Source organism: Anguilla anguilla, chromosome 4 (genome assembly GCF_013347855.1).
Source record: "Anguilla anguilla isolate fAngAng1 chromosome 4, fAngAng1.pri, whole genome shotgun sequence".
Taxonomy (NCBI): Eukaryota; Metazoa; Chordata; class Actinopteri; order Anguilliformes; family Anguillidae; genus Anguilla; species Anguilla anguilla.
The window spans coordinates 46756845-46776128 of NC_049204.1; the positions used below are offsets into that span (position 1 = coordinate 46756845).

Consider the following 19284-nt stretch of genomic DNA (forward strand, 5'->3'; position numbering starts at 1 on the left):
AACAAAGAAAAGTTGTGCAATTGGACATAATTTAGTAACAGAAATGCTTTCGTATCGTGTACAGTATTTCAAAGGATAAAAAAATTTGGCTCACCGACAATCTTGGGTAAACACACATGCCCTTTTTTATCTTGGGTACAGTCTCAATATTCTGCTTGCCACCATTATATGCTTGCCTTAATAAACACAGATATCCCCTCTCAGGTTGCCAGAGGTGTAAGGCCTGGATTAAAAGCAGAAGGTAGACCCACCTGCTATTTGAAATTATAAAGCTTGTCCTCAGTGATCCTTTTCAATCAGGTAGAAGAAAGAAACCCCACTTCCAAACAAACAAAAACAGCATCAGCGCTAGGTGCGTGCCTGTGATTAATCCAGGCCTTAATCCGTCAAAAGAGAGCCGAACCCTAACAGGAAATGTTACTCTTTACTCACTTGTACATGGTGAGGAAATAATGTTGTGTTTTCACAATTTTTCATTCCTCTATTTCTATTTTCTCCAGTTTGGAAAAATAATAATAATAAGAATAGTTTGCATTCATGCAGCACTTTTTGGCTGGACCGCAACAGTGGGGCCAGCCCTACAAACGCGAATGTCTGTTACTGACTGAGTGACTGAGTGATGAAGTTACACCATTGGTCGGCCGGATCATGTGTGTTAGGTCCAGCCATGTACTAGGTTTCTTATTCTTGTTTCAAACTCAGAGCGCTTTGCCGTGATGTAGGGGAAACTCTCCTCAAACACCACCAACATGTGTGGCATTCATCTGGGTGATGCACGGCAGCCATTTTTGTATGCCCTATCATATCTGTAGGTTTTGTAGGTCTTTTGTCAGTCTGTGAGGGTGGTGTGGTCAGTTGTGTGTTCACCAAAGCTATTGCTTCTGTTCAGTGTGCAGCACACCAGCTAGTACGCCTTATGAGCAGCCAGCACAAACAGAACGTTGGTGCCCGATCGATCGAGTTGTTCAATAAGATGGGGGCAAAGCTAGAAACTGAAACCCTCCTTCCCTGGGCAGTGGTATGGCCAATTATGCTCCATCCTGCAGGTGTACTAGCTGTAACTGGCACTGAAATAGCCATCATTCAATACCAGGCAAAACAAATCCACATCGGGGAGCATAACCACACAAAAACTCTTTGCAATGGGGGTAAAGTTCAAATCTCTTCAGTAGATTCTGGATAAATACAGTTAATGTAATAGTAATACATTCTGAAATGCTCTGCTTCTCCAGCACATTATGAAGTATGGTTGTGGAAATCTGGAAGACAATGAAGGAAGATTGTTGAAACCAACCGTGTATTCACTTTTTAATCCCTAGATCAATATTTGTCATTAGCATTAATTTCAGAAAAACTGAATTACTTAATGAATGAATGAATTAATTGAGCAAATTTCATAATTCTTCCAAAGCGCTACCTTCTCGTGTAACAAGCCATGGGTGCCTCTGCTTGAATTCCTTGTGTACTGTGCCAAGTGATCACAAAAGATAATGTACTGCAGTCATACAAATATGTCTCTTCTTTTATGTGGAGTCCAAGCAGCCTTTCTATTCAGAATCAACAGATGTCCGTAGCAGTGTGCAGCTGCGGGCTACGGGGAGGCTTTTAAGTGTTAATGACCACGCGAGGACGTGCACAGGAGCACCAGGTTAATATCAGTGACTCAGTCAGAAGCGGCCCCGCCGCGGGGGTCCGCCGATGACACACGGCGGAAGGGCGAGGGGTTGAGGTGAGGGGTGTCGCGCGGAGCCGCCGTGCGTGAGAAACATGGCGGGAGTGCGTAGGGGGCGCCGAGAGCTGCTGAATCACGCCGCGGCCTGCGTTCTGCCCTCCGTGACTGCCGGCCTCGCGGGACCAGCGCCGAGCTACGAACGACACTTTCTGCCGTCCTCTCAGAGCAACGCCAAGCCGGGGAATGCTTCCATGTTATTCTGCTTCAGATTGAGCGGGTCATTCTGCAGCGCTGTGTCCATGCAGAGTTCCTCTGGCTGCTGGCAGAAACACACCAGCTATTACCTATCAGAATATGTCTGCCTCAGGGTAATGATTTAGCCAAAGCCCTTAGATCCAAAATGGCAGTTAGCTTCACATGGCCTAATAAAGCTGCTATAGGCTACAGATGGTTTGCCATTGTGTGCCGTTAAACCCAAACTATCTTTATGGAAGAATGGTAAGCATTTGGGCTGAATAACCTGTTCTCAATATTATGCTATGTTATGTTATTTTGTGTTATGTTATGTTAAGTTACATTAATAGGCACTTTCTTGTCACCAGCCATAGGCATAGTTGGATGGGGGAGGGGGGGTGCATTGGATATACAGATCTTACTCTGTGATAAAATACTGTGTATTCATTGCATTGAGTGGCTGGGAGATTTTTTTTAGGATACATAGCATGGCTTCATTTTGGTTGTGTGCATCTTATTGAACTTTACAACCAATTACAAGACTGATTAATGCATCCAGTAAAGCCAGTTTATACTAATTATATCAATTAACTGTACCTAATTAATTAATTTTCTGTTCTGCATGCCATTAATACTCCAAATGCTTGTTGCTTTTTAAAAAGATCTGGATCTGTAAGAAAATCAGGGTTAATGAGGGTAGAAGAGGCATCGGTCGTAAATGAATGTTGGTGGACTCTCCCACCAATCACGCGGCTTTAAGCTTTGGCAGTCTGACTTGCGCACAGCAGACTGAAGCTGAAATAGCGGCCAGTGTGATGTGGTGTGTACATCACGCTGACTGTTTCATGGCTTTCCCTATGCACGCGGGCGCAGTCCTCCTTTCTCTGGCCAGTTCATTTGCTCAATTCAGAGCGGCGCAGCCATCAAATTAAGACTTTCAGCCTCGTTTTAATTAACTGTTCAACCATGTTTTCAGCAAAACCATCAAATTAACTTGACTTTATACAGTAAAAAAAAAAAATGTGATTCCGATTTTGTTTGCTCCTTTAGGGCTGATAAAACGTTATAATGGCATTTTTGTTATAGAGCTATTTGCATGTGCTTCCTGATCTTAGTTTTATTTAACCGGCAAGCGTGGCTTTGGTTTCTGATGTGACCACGCAGTTTCACTGAATTCTGATGGCTATTTAGGCTGCCATGCCATTTAAACATTAAACAAAGCTTTCCTCCCAGAACCAACGAAGATCCCCTCTGCTGAAGTTGACTGAATTTCATTTTGAACTTTGCAAGGTTTGGGCCCTTGATAAGGCACTGAATTTAAGTTGAGTATTGTGCAGAAAACAAAACATTATGTAAGGCTTAATTCAAAAATACTGCTTCTTGAGGAAGGATGCAACATGGGAGAAGGTGAGCGTGAAGTAGGTAACCCAAATTCCACTGCCCAGGCAGCTGGCAGACCTGGAGGTAGCTACACCTGTAGACTGCCGGGGGTATTCAAAACAGCCACACCATTTAAGACAAAGAAATGGAAGTGTGAATAGCTGGGCTGCGAGTTTGCAAGCCTTCTGAGGAAGCACCACTGATAAGCTGGTTAATACCCCTTTCCCACTGCTGAGCTGTAACCAGTCTGGCCGGCTTAGTGCAGTCTCCTAAGCATTGCTGGTCCTGGCCAAGCTGGGAAAAAGCAAGCATTTACTAGAGCCGATCCATGTACATATCAGAATGGAGAACTGAGGGAAGTAAACATGGAAATGAAGAGCAAGCATGCTGCTCATACTGGCCATAGTGGACTCTGTGCATGTTTTATACATGTTACAGAACATATACTGAGTCTGGCTTCCTTGTGACACATCCGGATGAGCTACTAGCGTGGGGCAGAGTGGGCCGTCTATAAGCCCAGCCTGAGCCTGCATCATGCAAGTGCTAACTGTAGCTGGGAGGCTTATGAGGCAGTGTGTGACTGGCTCACCATGTATGCCCAGAGTCAAATTGACTGTGGGTTATAGGTTTAGACCCATAATATATATATATATATATATATACACACACATATAATTGGTCCCCATATTGGTTGTGGGTTGACTTTTTACATTTTCACCCCCGGTTTTGGAATACTCCTGTACACCAGTTCTGTCACTGCAGCATTGTCTATCAGGAGAGCTTACACTAGCAAATGAGTGCTCCACAGTGCATGCAGTCAGCCAAAGCTACATTTATTCGTCAGAGGAGGTGCTATTGAGCAGTAGTGCATGGATTAGACTCTGTTAAAGAGGGATTGGAGCCAAAGTATAATAAACAAGCAATGCAATTCTAACTGTCCTTGCGCAACAGTTTAGAGGTTTTAATACCTCTAAAGGGCTCGTCCACCCATACCATGATGTAAGCATAATCAATGTCTTATAACCCTCTCATTCCTCATATTCGTGACTTGGCATACACTGTGCCTGTAACAAATCTGTATTTTCTTGTATTACGTTTTTGTTGGCAGTCTCAGAAAATGAATTGGTTCAGATCTTCTGGATTGTCTGGACCAATCGATTCACTGGCGGTTTGCCCTGTGATGTCATCATTCTGTGTCCACAATGTTGGAGTGGATGACTGTGCTGCTTCCACTCTGATTTAAGACTGCACCACAGACGCAGCAAGTGGCAGAGAAATTATGTTGATTCAGAATTTACACTCTGCTGAGAGAAAAAGAGTATATAAAAGGATTTTTTAAAATTGTATTTATCCTATAAATCACATGCATCCTTTATTTAAATCATTTCATATGTACAGATGTGGTATTCAGACTTGAACCTTCTGTCAAATGTAAAACCCACTCTGTTGTGAGATGGACATGTACACATGTTCAACATCATGCGATTATTTTCAGATAGAAAATCAGACAGACTGTCTGATTCTGAGCATTTCAGAAATACGTCCTGCTTGCTGTGACTGCTGTACATTCAGCCCTGAGGAGTCTGGCTTTGAGAGTGATCTTTTTGAGCACAAACAGGATGAGAGTAGTAGCCAAACGGAACACCTTCTTACTTTTGAGATTATTGTATGTGGTCAAACACATTGTTATCGCTTGCAAATCATTTAGTAGCAGCCAAGTGTTCATAAAAAGATAAAGGAAATCCCGCCAAGGTTCTGTGACAAAATAAATATTTTATTTTGATTTAGCTTGCAACGGAAAGCAGAGATATATTATCTCCAGACGGTGTCCTGTGAAGATACATTTCTGAGCCGACTTTACAGTGGTTGCCAGTTTGTAGTAATAGTAATACAAGACAGTTGACCATTTAGCAGAGTATAGCTTCTCTATGATATTCTTTATGGAACTTGCCTATGTGTCAGTAGCCATTCGCCATGTACCCTGTGCCTGCTGAAGCTACACAGGTATGGGCTTGGCTAGTACTTGGATGGGTGACCTGAAAATTTAAGTTGCTGTTGGAAGTGGAGTTGGTGGGCCAGCAGGGAGTGATCTTCCCTCAAATAAACCTTGATGCCCTAGTGCAGTGATGGGGACCCTGTGCTGACTCATTGTGATCATTAAAGATCTCATGACTTCTATAAGAGTAGGGGGTTACCTGGAGTCCAGGCTAAATTTTACAACCTGGCTCTTTCAACCTGCCACCTAATCATCCCCCACTTTACACGGCTAAGGTTCTGCCCCTCTCCGCCTCAGCTGAGGTGCAGCGAGCGTTCTGGTGGTGGTTGAGGCGAGTTATCACTGTAAAGTGCCTTGAGTGTGAGAAAAGTGCTATATAAATGCTAGGTATTATTATTATCCATTATCTATACCCGCTTATCCTGAGCAGGGTCTACCTGCATGTCTTTGGACTGTGGGAGGAAACCGGAATACCCGGAGGAAACCCACATGGACACGAGGAGAATTGAACCCACGACCTTCTAGCCGTGAGGCGACAGTGCTACCCACTGCACCACCGTGCAGCCCCATTATTATTATTATTATTATTATTATTATTATTATTATTATTATTACTACTTTACAACCTCTGTTACAGACATTAAAATGTTCTCATTTAACTCAATACAATGTTATCACATTACACGTAGGTTTTCAAGATTGCATTTAAAAAATTGAGCCAAACAAATATGATACTTTAAAAAGGTGTTTATAGCCTGAAGACCACAAAAACCTGTCAGTGTTGGGGAAGAACATTTACCAGACAGAACCTGAGTGTCATTACCTCTCAGAAGAAAAACAAGCACCGTGTTTGAAAATAGTCTGCATATGTATGAAAACAAGAGAAAGTAAGACAATTGTGTACATACCACGCCTGCTGCTATGGGGTAGGGAATACAGTGGTTACCATGACTAAATCTGAGGATGAAGTGGACTTTGGAGGCCAAGCTTAGCGTCTGATCTTTCCCCCAAACAGAAAGCTGTGATCCAGGCAGTCGTCTTGTGTACACTGGGCAAGCCAATTCCAATTTCAGCAGCCCAGGAGCAGGGGCCCTGGATAAGTACTATTTTAGACATGTTCATCCCTGAGCTGGCCGTTAGGGCGCCCATTGTATGGATGGTCTGATCTGCCTTACACAAATTATTTGTAATTTTCTTGTGCATATATGTTATTATTATTATATGTCTCTTAAATGCATGCATGCAGCAAATATATATATATATATATATATATATATGCAATTTTATTTTTTTAATTACATTTGAGTTCATGCTCATGATCTGGCCTCAGCATGCTCCTGAGGTAGCCTAATACAGGGGAAATCTGTTTGCTGGTCTTTGCTGGCTGCACCATATTTCTAAAAGCAACATGCATTAACATGTATGCATATAAAGGGTGCATACTGTATGCAATGCATTCCTTGGGTTTGAAAAAGTAGATGAACCAGGATTTCACATTATGAAAACATTAAGGCACGTGCATATGTATTAAATAGTAAGTAATCTGGATTTTATGGAACATTTCCATTTATAGGGCTGCTGTATTTCAGTAATCCCAAACTGGAGCCAAAGCGAGTTAAAGTTGTAAAGCATTTCTGATCATGAATGAGTCTCACAGTGCACGAGTTTGACTGTAACAGACGCATGGGAATATCTACATAACCTTCTCAGCTACTCCTTATCCATGTTTTATGTATTAATTTCCTCGATTCATTGTTGCTACGAAATCTCCACGCTGGGTGTGTTATGTATTCACGTTTATTGGACTAACCTTGCACAATGAGAAGAGAAGGAGTATGGATATGCATGACGTATTCAGTGTCATTTTGCAGTCTAGAATTTGGCTAAAGCTCCAAATCCCCTAATATATCAAATTTCACACGATCACACCTCTGCACAGCTCTCATTGGATGCTGAAATAGTGGATAATTCTAAGCAAATGAACGCATTTGTTAACATTTCTTCGTAGCTCCATGGCAACACATAAGCGGCCCTTTTTGAAAATGGGTAGACAAGTTCTCAATAGCGTTGTATGAAATTAGTTTTAGCACCGTCCAATGCTACATTGTTATGTTTAGTTCGATCCTATTCGAATAAAATACGTTACTTTTTCACCTGTTAATTGTCTATATTTATGTGAAGACGATGCGTTAAAAGTGTTGCCCTTTGAGAAGACAACATTTGGGCCAAATTCATACATTCATTTGTGAAATGTTTCTTAAATATTACGAGAGGATTTTCAAATACGTTTGCTTTATATAGATTTTGCCATATTTATCAGTCGTGCAATATGTTAAACTGTTTAAACTTGCTGACGAGCATAGCCTACTTAGCCACTGTTTTTGATTATTACCAGCAACTTCTCAAGTAGGTTATTTTGGAATAACTGGCGATATAAAGTACAAAGAACAGTTTGAAATGAAAAGCACGACTCCTCATTAGTCAGCAGCTGTTGTATCCTGTCCAGTAGACATGTTATTTTGTTAGAGAGATTTTTATGGCTGTCTTGCTTTTTGTCATCTACCAAGTCTTAAAATGCAAACCCATTTTATCTGCAATCTCTTCTAATTTAATTGCATGAGCAATTATTGCTTGACTATAATTAATGAATATAAAGGCAGTGTTGCCTCGGATAACTTCTTTTTGATTAGACTCAAACATAGCCTATGTATAAATATATTGGGTTATATTTCACCCTGCTATAAACGCGCCCTACAAAGATTTATATACTTTTAGTTTAAAACACGTAGTTGAAAGAATAATGTAGCCTATTCAATAGAATTTTATTAGGAAATATGAAATTCCGTAAATTCATGCCATATCCCCACGCACGCTAATGCAGAAGAATAGTCTCCTCCGTGAGCACGCACACGCTCAAACATGGCACAATTACATATAGTTTATCTTTTGTAGACTATAAGTGTCAGATTGTGTCTGAAGTTCTTACCGTTACTTTTACACTATCTTCGTGGCGTATTTCGCATTTCACTTCATTATACAGACATTAAGGTCAGGGAAAGATGTGCGATATTACCCGTTTCACACCAGTTAAGGTACACCTATTTCCGGACGAACAAATGTACGCTAAGGAAACCTTTAAGAAGAAAAAAAAAACTTGTAATTGATGTTTTCCCATAGAGCACCCCCCTTCCCTCAAACCCACCCTTCAGGTGGAAAAAAATCTTTAAAAGATTTTTTGTCTTTTGTGGGACAACATCAGAAGGGTTTGTCTAGTCGAGCCAATCAGGTCCCTCCCCTGCCATAGATCGCAGCTATAATACATAGCAGTAAAGGCAGACTCTTCGCACAAGCGTCTGTAGCCTGCCTAGCATTTGATTCAGAACCTTTTTGTCTTTTTTCACGCTGCAACGACCAGACTCCGATGTGTTCCGTTATCAACGACCAGAAGCTGTCATTTCCGCACCTGCCACGGTAGGGATCGGTGGATAGTAAAAGAACCAGAAGAGAGGCAAGGGCATTGGAAGCGGGGAAGCGAGAGCTAGCGAGCGAGAGAGACGAGCGAGATCCAGAGACTACCAGCGATATATACATAAAGCTTTGAAGTAATTAGATTCGATGGACGAAATGCTGCTGTTAACAAGAATTGTGCTGGTAGGCTTCGTCTGCTTGTCCTTCGTGTCCTCTGGGTTGGCTTGTGGACCAGGCAGAGGCTACGGAAGGAGAAGACACCCGAAGAAACTGACACCTTTAGCTTACAAGCAGTTCATTCCCAACGTTGCCGAGAAGACCCTTGGGGCCAGCGGCAGATATGAAGGCAAGATCACTAGGAACTCTGAGAGATTTAAGGAACTGACTCCTAATTACAATCCTGACATTATCTTTAAGGATGAAGAGAACACTGGCGCGGACAGGCTTATGACACAGGTAGAGTGCAAACCCCTTTAGTCATCGGTACTGCAAATAGGCTACAAATGAAAACTGCCGTTTCGGAAACGAATTGTGCGTCAAAATTATGGGTAATAATATTCAGCTGAAAAAACTATTTTAAAAGTATTAGCTTTTCAAACTTCAATATGCCTGGGGTGTCGTTTAATTCCTTCTTGGTGTGTGTATTAGGTTTAAATCCCCAAGGCAACACTTATCAAACGGGGAATAAATGCCTCCAAGAAAATTCAGGAAGGCGGGACGCATTTATTATTATAATGGCAGGTGACCTGAAATCTTCGTGTTCTATAGGCTGCATTCCATATGTATCTTCAAGTCTGTATGTATCTCTGTTAGGTTATGTTACATGCACATCACATGCATTTGTATGTGTGTGTGTGTACGATCAATTATACATACTCCTGTCATATATATTTAAGAGACGCTATCTAAATTTAGAAGACACTTATGCTTCAATCAAAATATATGTCAATCATATGACAGCTAAATATAACCAGAAATTGAACTACCAGTCTCGTGCATACGTCTTTGGCTTGGGTTAAGCATTGTGCGCAAATTGTAATGCATTTGTTTCTTAGTTGTGTTCACCAGTGCATAAAAATATTGACATTTCTTTAAGGCTGTTCTATACATTATTGCTGCTTAATATCAGCGCTGAACTACCAATTGGAACCATATTAAACGGGAACTTTTTTCTTTCGGTGTTCTGCGTTTGCAAGACGATTTAGGGGAGTTGCATAATAGGCATTCTAGCCTACATCAAATACGGTGAATTTGGTTTGCTCCTTGGGAAACGATTCTATGATATATGTGCTGGAACAGACTTCATCTACATGACCCGGTTGCATTGCTGAGTTCACATTAAATGTGGGTCAGAAATGATCATTCCAGATATCGTTTCGCATCTTTACTGATTTTAAAAGACTATCGATTTGGGTTCTTTGTTTGACCAAGAAGCAATTACTGCTAAAGTGTTGGTTCGTCTGATTACTTTTTCAAATGAATGTTCATTAGGAATTTAATTTAATACAGGCACCCGTAAAAATCACAGGTCCTGAGTAGAGTGATGAGGCGCGCACCGACTTCCCTGAAACAAACTGAGGCATGGGCTCCAATTAAATATTTATCTTATAAGAGAGCGTGCAGTCCAGACATAATTGTGTAACACACGCTCATCACCAATGCCTTCATAATATTTCATTTAATATACGGGCTAAAGCAGGAGTGATTGTCCTCCATTCCAGCGTTGAGAGTCAGCTAAGTCATTTAGCCCTCTGTCGTTGCAACTGAAAGCCGCAGGACAGTGATCTGCACCAAGTCAGACACATCTTGCATTTTCAGCTCCACTTACTCCTCTTTTATCGATCGGAACGGCTAGGATTTCAGTTTGTATTTTATATAACCAATGGCAACCAGAAAGCGCCGGCTCCAGCAAGCTTCTTTTTATAGCCATTATTCTAACCTTTAAACTCCGTTCGTAAAATGGGTACAGACAATTTCCACGATAAGATGTTCAGTGTTGTAGAAAGCTTAGCGGCATTACATTTATTTTCATCCGAAGACACATTTCCCTTGCATTGCTTTTAAGAAAGGCTATAGTACAAGACAAGCACTTCCCTGGGAATATGCTGCTTCTACTCGGCTTGCCACTCAGCAGCATTAGCTGGGAGCATTTGAACTTATGACCCTTTTGTCAATTTCTCTTGAATATAAGAAACGCAAGCAAATTCAGATAATTTAATGTTCAACCTTTCTGTGGGAACTAATATGTGTATTAGTCAATGTTCATCTGTTCTGGCATATTGCCATTAACCTATGCTACTTGGCACCAAAAGCAATTGACAGCACATTGTGATTGATGAAGACGTCCGAACAGAAAGGTGATGCATAAAGTCATAATTACGAAAACCTGTGATAGGCTATAACGCACATGTCCTGCTTTTACCACTTCATTCGCGTAGGATATGCAGTGTAGCCTCGGTTGTCAAATCAGAGCTCTTGCGGTCTCTGAACGCATGCAGGTGCATTCAAAAAAGTTAGCCGATAAAAAGATGTTTTGCGGAATAGAAAGGTAGCCTATATTTTTGTACAAACTGATACCCTGTGGGACCTTTTCAAAAGATGAAACCTAGGTTTGGTGTGGTTTCCACAAATGTAAATCATATACCAGTTAAAGTGGTTACGGCTGTAAAGCGGAAGACCCGTAGGGTGTGCACCGTGGACTCGGGGGATCGCGTTGAACAGGCAACCTTTCAACTACAAAGACACCTTGTACACTATGAAACTAGCAGGATCGCATTAAATGCATGTTTTCGTGCGCAACTCTAGGCTTAGGGTTCACCCCAAACGAAAAATACCGAAGTAAAAAATTAAAACACGAAATGTTTCCTGAAAATATGGCAAATGATGCGGATTTTAGAAGGGCCGGCGGGTTGTTTACACTGACAGGTACCTGATAAGTGTTTCCTTTAACCAATTCATTTGTGAAGAGATTAAGAGCTGGCAGCAAGGGCTTGTTGAACAACTTTGTCTGAACACAAAGCGCTAGCGGAGGGAGTCCTGCTGGGCTTCACGGTGACTGAACAGAATTTGGCTTGATTTGCGGCACACGACCCAATGAATTAATAAATAGTTTGGGCTTCACGGCTTTTGACTCTGGCAATCCCACTCAGAATGTGAGGGAAGAAGTTTTGGCATGGCCCCTTTCCCTTCCGCGTGCTACAAGTGCTTAGTATAATCGGTGTATGCTTTTGATATCAATGTTTCGTGGTGTTTTAGCAGGTCTAGTTTGTGCACACATGCCTCAGGTTCCGTGAAAAACGCAATTTTTATATTATTTAGTCTTTAAATGAAAATATGTTTTGTGGAGAACGCAGGAACACAAATTCAAATGAAAAAAGTGGCGTTTATCTGTTTTTTCAGCGGCTGAGCCCATGGGAATAATTATTTAATGGTTGGGGGTGCCCGTGAAACGAGGCGCGTTAAGCAATCCCGTCACGTCCCTCAAACTTGTACTGCAAGAATAAAGAAAGTTTCCTTCTCCTTCTGGGAGCAGTGAAAGGGTCTTTGTGATGTTCTATTTGACATATCGGTAAAGTGTTAGGCAGAGTTGTCTTGGAGAAGGCCAAGCATCTCAGCTAAGGGTCTCGGGAAAGGTTAGAGACTGCAATACCCTAATTATTGGCCTCAGATTTTATAGTTGGTAGTTGTTAAACCTGGTTTCCTTACATTCAGACCTCAATAAATTATCTCACCAGAACATAAACCCGTTAAATCCCAATATCATTAACATGCACGTCTTTGATTTCAATTGTGTTGCCTATGTGCTTCAGAGTTATATTTATTGAATCGCACATTTCGCGACGCTAAATGGGTTTCCATTTGTTTTTCCTTTTGTGTTTTACGAACGATAACGGCTCGCACATTTTCAAGCCTCAGATCTATACGTTTTAGGTCAGTCAAGCAGCTGAAAATGTCTTATCAATTTTTAATTGCCGGCTTCTCTATCCTGGGTATGTTGTTTTTAATACTTGGCTTGATCTTCACACAGGGTGTGCTAATTGTTATGCCAAGTCCATAAGAAGAGATGCACCATTGCGCAGAAATGTTATATGGCGAGGTAGTCAACAACGAGGAAAAATAGATTTGAACTTAAAATGGAATTCGATTTTCAGCCTTTTTCTTAACTATGGCTAATTCCGAACGGAATCTTGAGGCCCAGTGGGTTCATTGCAAATATCTAAAACGTTAAGCACTTTACTGAGTGATTTGTAAAACTAAAGCTTCTAAGGGCCAAGAAATCCATTTGGGAAAAAACGTCTCACTGCCACGTGACGTTCCTTAAATCCCCTGGGTTAAAAGTGTTGGTTTCTAACTTGACAGATATGGTTAGTCATATATTGATGGATTGCTCTTACACTTGAGAGCTTTGATTTGACAAGACAATACACACTTTTCCCCACTGGGCATGTTATTCACTGTTTTGCTTTTAAATCAAAGTAGAATTCTGTTGATTGTTGATGGTGCAGAATGCAGGTCTGTTTATATATATATATATATATATATGGCTAATGTAATTATATACATTAATTTTAAATACTCTGTGCGGCAATATGTTTGCAGTTCCTCTTCTTCGTCCAGTCAGCCGTAAAACGCAATTGAAGAAGTAGGCGAAATTGTCGATATGAGCTGAACCAGAACACTGGCCACTTCATTAAGATTAAGAATGAGTGCAAATGGTATAAACGCTAATATTAATCTCGTGGATGGGTCTAATTAAATTCTCTTTTTTTCAGAGATGTAAGGACAAGCTGAATTCATTGGCAATTTCAGTCATGAACCAGTGGCCAGGAGTTAAACTGCGGGTGACAGAAGGCTGGGACGAGGATGGACACCATTTCGAAGAGTCTTTACACTACGAGGGAAGGGCCGTGGACATCACTACCTCAGACAGAGACAAAAGCAAATATGGCACGCTGTCGAGGCTTGCGGTGGAGGCTGGATTCGATTGGGTCTATTATGAATCTAAAGCTCATATTCATTGTTCTGTCAAAGCAGGTGAGGTTAACAAACGGTTACGATAACGCACAAATGACCACTCATGTGACACTGTACACCCTGTTTTACGACAATGTTTAAAACAATAACACATTTTGTCATCACAATTATGCATTTCCCCATCAGGAAACGTGAATTGATTACCAATCAATACTCCAAAATACACAACGGTTGTAGTTATTTCAAAACCAATAATACGAAATGGTTCATTCAGAGCGGTAACCCACTTTACATAATTGTTGAACCCACAACATCTCGTGATTTCTTTCTGATATCTATTAAGCTATGAATAATGTATTTTAGAAAATGGTAATAAGTGGTCTTGGTTGAATAGACTAAGAGGCACATTTTGCTGCTACGGACCGTCCATGTTGCAACTCTGAATCCCCGAATGAAATAATTTATTAACTCAAAATATTACTCCTGTGTATTAATAGAAAACTTGTTTAAAAGAGGCAATAGCGATCAAAGGTGAACATTTTATTTTCAGATATGCTGAACCCAGTCATATTCGTATGAAGAGTAAGACATATGAAAAGCCTATAACAAAGCGTATTTCACGTACAATTTCACAGTCCCTTTCAAGTAATAAGTTAGTCTCATTTTAATGCCCCCAATGAACAGTTCGACGCGAAACAGCTCAGTATGCTATACTGTACACATGTGTACTACCTGAATACTGTTTGAAATTCGTGTTGAAGCCGTTTTATAAATTAATTTTTATGTGGTTTAACTGTTTTTGCCTGCGATGGGCTACATATTTTCATATTTTACTCAATACCCACAGGCCTACGCATGTAGGCCACGTAGTCCACGTAGCTCATATGTATTAGGAAAGAAGAAAGTAAGAAATACCAGTTTTGTTATTCAAGAAATGTCTGTTAATTTGTTAGGCTACCGGCGAATTCATTATTTCTTTTATAGTTTTCAATATATAGTCTGCGCTACGCATTTGTGACAAGCATATAAATTGTTACAACTTGGACACGTTGTGGATGTTTGCCATACACAGAATATTTTATGATCTTATATCGCCCCACACTGTCGCAGCAACGGAACCACTGGCATTGCTTTTAAAGGGGAACGCGCTTTAAAGAAATTGTCAAGTGGAGTATAAATTTGGCCTGCTGTCAGTTAAATCTCTCCGAAAACAACTATTCTTCCAAATATTAACGACCCCAAATCGACAAACAAGTAAATTACATCACAGTATTGCATATTAAATCTTTTTTTTTTTAATTTTTTTTTTTAACCGTCGATAAATGTATTGTAGGTTTTTCAAGAAATGCAAAACACTAGATACATTTTCAGTATGCGACTTTATATCAGTCCTCGCATTCCTCGAATGTAGGATAAATTACGCCGTCAGAAACATTGGAACACAAATTATGAAACTGCAAGTATTGTCTTCAGGCAGACACCTCCATTCGGTCCTCTAGTTTAACGCTGACAACTCAAAAAGCACAAATTAAGATGTAAATTATTTGGTGATGCAGAAAAAACATCAGCTCAGTAATAAAAACACAATCAAAAGGTTGTGTATTTCCGATGGCTTCATCCTTACCATTTATTCCCTATCCTACTGTTTGCATTTTCAACACACCAACTGAATATAATCCTTCAACACGCGTATTGTATTAAACAAGAGTGGCAAATCTGCTAGTTAAAATTCAAAACACACTTTTTGAGATCATATTTAGTCTGTGTCATTCAGGGTCGTGTGACTGTACCGCATGGATTTGGACCGCGCAATGTTGGATTCGGTCGGCTAAAGCTGGTTTTCAGTTGTCACAACCTTAATTCATGCCGCAGAATCTTATGAGAAGATTAAATGCTAAAATTCCGAGCAGGAAGATTCCATTCTCTCGATCTCTGTTTGCTGAAAGTGTGATCCTAGAGATTGGAATGCAAAGAAGACTTCTCCCAAGGCCTGAATTATTGTCATCAGGATAGACAACAGAGAAGGCAGCGGTGGTAAAAAAAAAAAAAAAAGAAGAAAAAAAAGGGGGCATTGGTGTTGGGCGACTTCGAACATTTAGAGCTCTGCCTTCATTTAAAATTCAAATACACATCTTGAGTGCCTTGGAAAAGTGGCTCCGCTGCGCAAATAGTGTTTGCAATGCCCTGGTTTTTGAGAGTATGTGTGTGAATTGGCACATAGGGGTTTCTGCACCTGAGCAAATATAGGAGAGAAGCTGGGAAAAGCGTAAGTGTCCTTTTCCAGGAGTATGGCCATCTACAAGCTGAATTAGAATGACAATGTCTGCTCTTTATTGGTTTTTAATTAGAGGAACCGGGCTGAGGCCTTCCAGCAGCGGTGTTCACATCTCACGCTATTCAGAAGCCTGATTTTTGTTAGGGGAGAATTGCTTTTTTCATACTTTCCACGATTTTATACAGATAATCATTAAATTATTGTAGATTAACAAATAGCCTGCATGTGTATAAGCTTTATTATCTATTATTATAAATTGACAGCGTATTTAAAATTACAGTTTGAAATCTCTATAACTAGAAAACAACTTTTACCTAATGTTGTTTGGCTTTATTCAGAGACTCGAACAAGTGGTCGAAAAGTGGACTTTGAACTTCTTGTTAAGTTTATCGTGGCTCGTGGGAAGACGTTTAGTTTCTCTCTACATTTTTTTAAAAATAAGCAAAACTGAACACAAAGAGTATGCATGATTTTTAATTTATTTTAAATTGCTGATTTTAAATTGCACAATTTTTATAATTTTTTTTTGTTTTAACAGAAAACTCTGTTGCTGCTAAATCTGGAGGCTGCTTCCCAGGGTCGGCTTCAGTTACCCTCAAAGATGGAAGTAGGAAACTGGTCAAAGATCTTAAAGCTGGTGACAAGGTGCTGGCCGCGGACGGTGAAGGAAAGCTCACATATAGTGACTTCGTTATGTTCGTGGACCAAGACTTAGAATCACGAAGAGTGTTTTATGTCATTGAAACGAAAGAACCGCTCAAGAAGATCATCCTTACCGCTGCGCATCTTCTCTTTGTTGAGAATAACGCAACGGATAACTTCGATACTATGACCGCAATATTTGCCAGCAACGTCAAGCCTGGACAGAAGATATTCGTGGTAGATGATACACACAACCAACTGAAGTCTGTCACAGTGGAAAGGATTTATATGGAAGAACACTACGGCTCATTTGCTCCAGTCACCGCTCAAGGAACCATTGTGGTTGATCAGATACTCGCATCCTGCTACGCAGTAATAGAAGACCACAAGTTGGCGCACTGGGCCTTCGCACCTGTCAGGCTAAGCTACGGACTGACGTCATTATTATTTCCTAAAGCTTATTCAGTGTCGAACAGCACCTTTCAGGAAAACGGTGTCCATTGGTACTCCAAGATTTTATATCAAATAGGAACATGGGTTCTGGACAGCCACTCTCTTCATCCACTGGGGATGTCAATAAACTCAAGTTGAAACGTCTAACAGCAATGCGAAATAAGACTTATGTAGGATAATAAATGAAAGTAGAGATAAAGACAGAGGCCCCGGAGGAGATGGGATATTTATTTCATTGACATTTACATGTGTCCTTTTCAAAGAATAAATGGACCTGCAAGAGCCTTAAAACTTTTCTTTGAATAATTTATTCTCATGTGAACTCTCGCTGGTACCACGCGAATGGATTCTAATACTGTGTGACCAGTCAATTGTGCAGAATCTATTTTTGTATTATATCACGAGTTAACCGCAAAGAAAAAAAAGAGAAATGTAAAAAGAGAAAACCTCTTGACAGTTTGTAATGTTCTGTGCATATGTGCATCTGACTGTTATATTTTGGGGGATAAACATACTTCTTGGGGGTCCATAAATTATATTTTTATACACAGAATTGTAAATTAGATTTTGACAGATCGTTACTTACGGAATCACATTTCGTTATTTGAAATAGTGTAAGATACGAGAATATATTTTAATTTAAATAGTTACAAAAAGTCTTGGAAATCTTGTATTGTTTTGTGTTTGTTAAGATTTTTATTCTTTTGTGAACTGTTTGGTTATGGCTAATTTGCTAAAGCGGGGAAGATTCCATATTCTGCCTCGTGTCCACACTACTTTTTTTGTTTCTTTTATTTTCTCTTTCGTTTTCTGTTTTTATTTGGAAAAAAAAATTAAATGCACATTCTGACAGTTTCGTAATATGATATAGTAGTACAGAACAAGATGTTTCATTAATAAATTAATAAGTAACTGCTGTAAATTTACTAAAATGTATTTTTTTTTCATATTTTGTAATAGGAAAATAGTTTTATAGAAATAAAATGCGGCAGATGCACAGTTTGGATAGTAGCTATATGATACATAAGGTAACCGTACCAGTTAACTTTCATAACAGGGCGAGATGTCATAAAGAAATGTTTAGAGTTTATTATTTATATGTTTACTACGAAATGAGATAAAGAAAATATTCAAACTTTCATCTGTTACATGTTTTTGCTTTCCATAAATACACCAAGAATAAAAATGAATGGTATTATCTCCTGCAGCTTTACCCAGTAGATAAGGGTCAAATAATAATATTTGTGTCTACAAATACTAACACCAGTAATTGCTTATTTGCAAGTAAACAGGACACCAATGGTAATTTAATCAGTTCCTAAAAAGCTTTTATTTATTTTTTGTTTTTTTTTGCTTTTTGGAACTACATTGATGTCAGTATTTTGAAAGGTTTATGTAAACCTACTCAGCCCTCATGCTTTAAAAAGTATCCCTTTGGAGTGTTTTGACTTATCAATGTATGCATAATAGTTTTAGAAGTGCATTGCATTGAAGTTGTTTGTAAACTGGTGAAGCACAAGGTCAGAAATCAAGAAGTCAGTATATCCCTGCGGAGAAATTGGCTTATGCCTCAGACAAGGAGAAGAGAAAGTAGTCATTTACACGTGAGCCCACGTAAGACGTGAAGCTTATTCATAAAAGACTTGAGTCTGGAACTGTAGGATTCTCCAAAGCTTTGAACTGCCTGAAGCCTGCCTGAGAAAAGTAAAGACTCAATGTTAAATTTAAGGTGCATAGCCTTTCACAAATTCCTTTGGAACAGAAAGATGGATTAAACAGGCTTGTGTTTGTTAGCCTAATCTACTTGCAGATTTTGTAAGCAAACTATTGATTCCATTCACTGGAAATTCAGCTTAAACAGAATAAAATATTTATCCTACTCCTTGAAGGGCCCGCATGAAGATTTGGTAGTGTTGTATAAGAATGCATGGTATTTAAAAGGCTTCTTAATTCAAAGGTCAATTGAATTACTTTTAAAAAATGGTTGGGGATTGACAATGTACTAATTATAAACAACTGAATTAAGGGTTGGTGCAAAATACAAACTGGACATGTGTGTGGATGCAAGGAACCTTATATAGAATTTCTGATTTGTCAGAGCAAGTTGTTAAAATAAAGAAGAAGGTGATTATGTATAAAAGGCTATATGCAATTAAGGCAGTGAAAATGTATAATACGTTTTCTGGAAGC

The 19284-nt window shown here is 39.7% G+C and overlaps 1 protein-coding gene across 1 annotated transcript; it reads left to right on the plus strand.

Moving 5' to 3' along the window:
• The first annotated feature begins 8557 nt into the window (after window positions 1-8557).
• Window positions 8558-18233, plus strand: shha (sonic hedgehog signaling molecule a). Its single transcript, XM_035413069.1, has 3 exons — window positions 8558-9206; window positions 13523-13784; window positions 16538-18233. The coding sequence occupies exons 1-3, from the start codon at window positions 8898-8900 to the stop codon at window positions 17230-17232; spliced, it is 1266 nt and encodes a 421-aa protein (XP_035268960.1). The 5' UTR covers window positions 8558-8897; the 3' UTR covers window positions 17233-18233.
• The last annotated feature ends 1051 nt before the right edge of the window (window positions 18234-19284 follow it).

What these genes read in the sequence shown, in the direction of transcription:
- shha (XM_035413069.1), top strand. Translation starts at nt 8,898, where the DNA reads ATGGACGAAATGCTGCTGTTAACAAGAATTGTGCTGGTAGGCTTCGTC. An exon ending in CGGACAGGCTTATGACACAG is followed by an intron (nt 9,207 to 13,522) that starts GTAGAGTGCAAA and finishes TCTTTTTTTCAG; the next exon opens with AGATGTAAGGACAAGCTGAA. An exon ending in TCATTGTTCTGTCAAAGCAG is followed by an intron (nt 13,785 to 16,537) that starts GTGAGGTTAACA and finishes TTGTTTTAACAG; the next exon opens with AAAACTCTGTTGCTGCTAAA.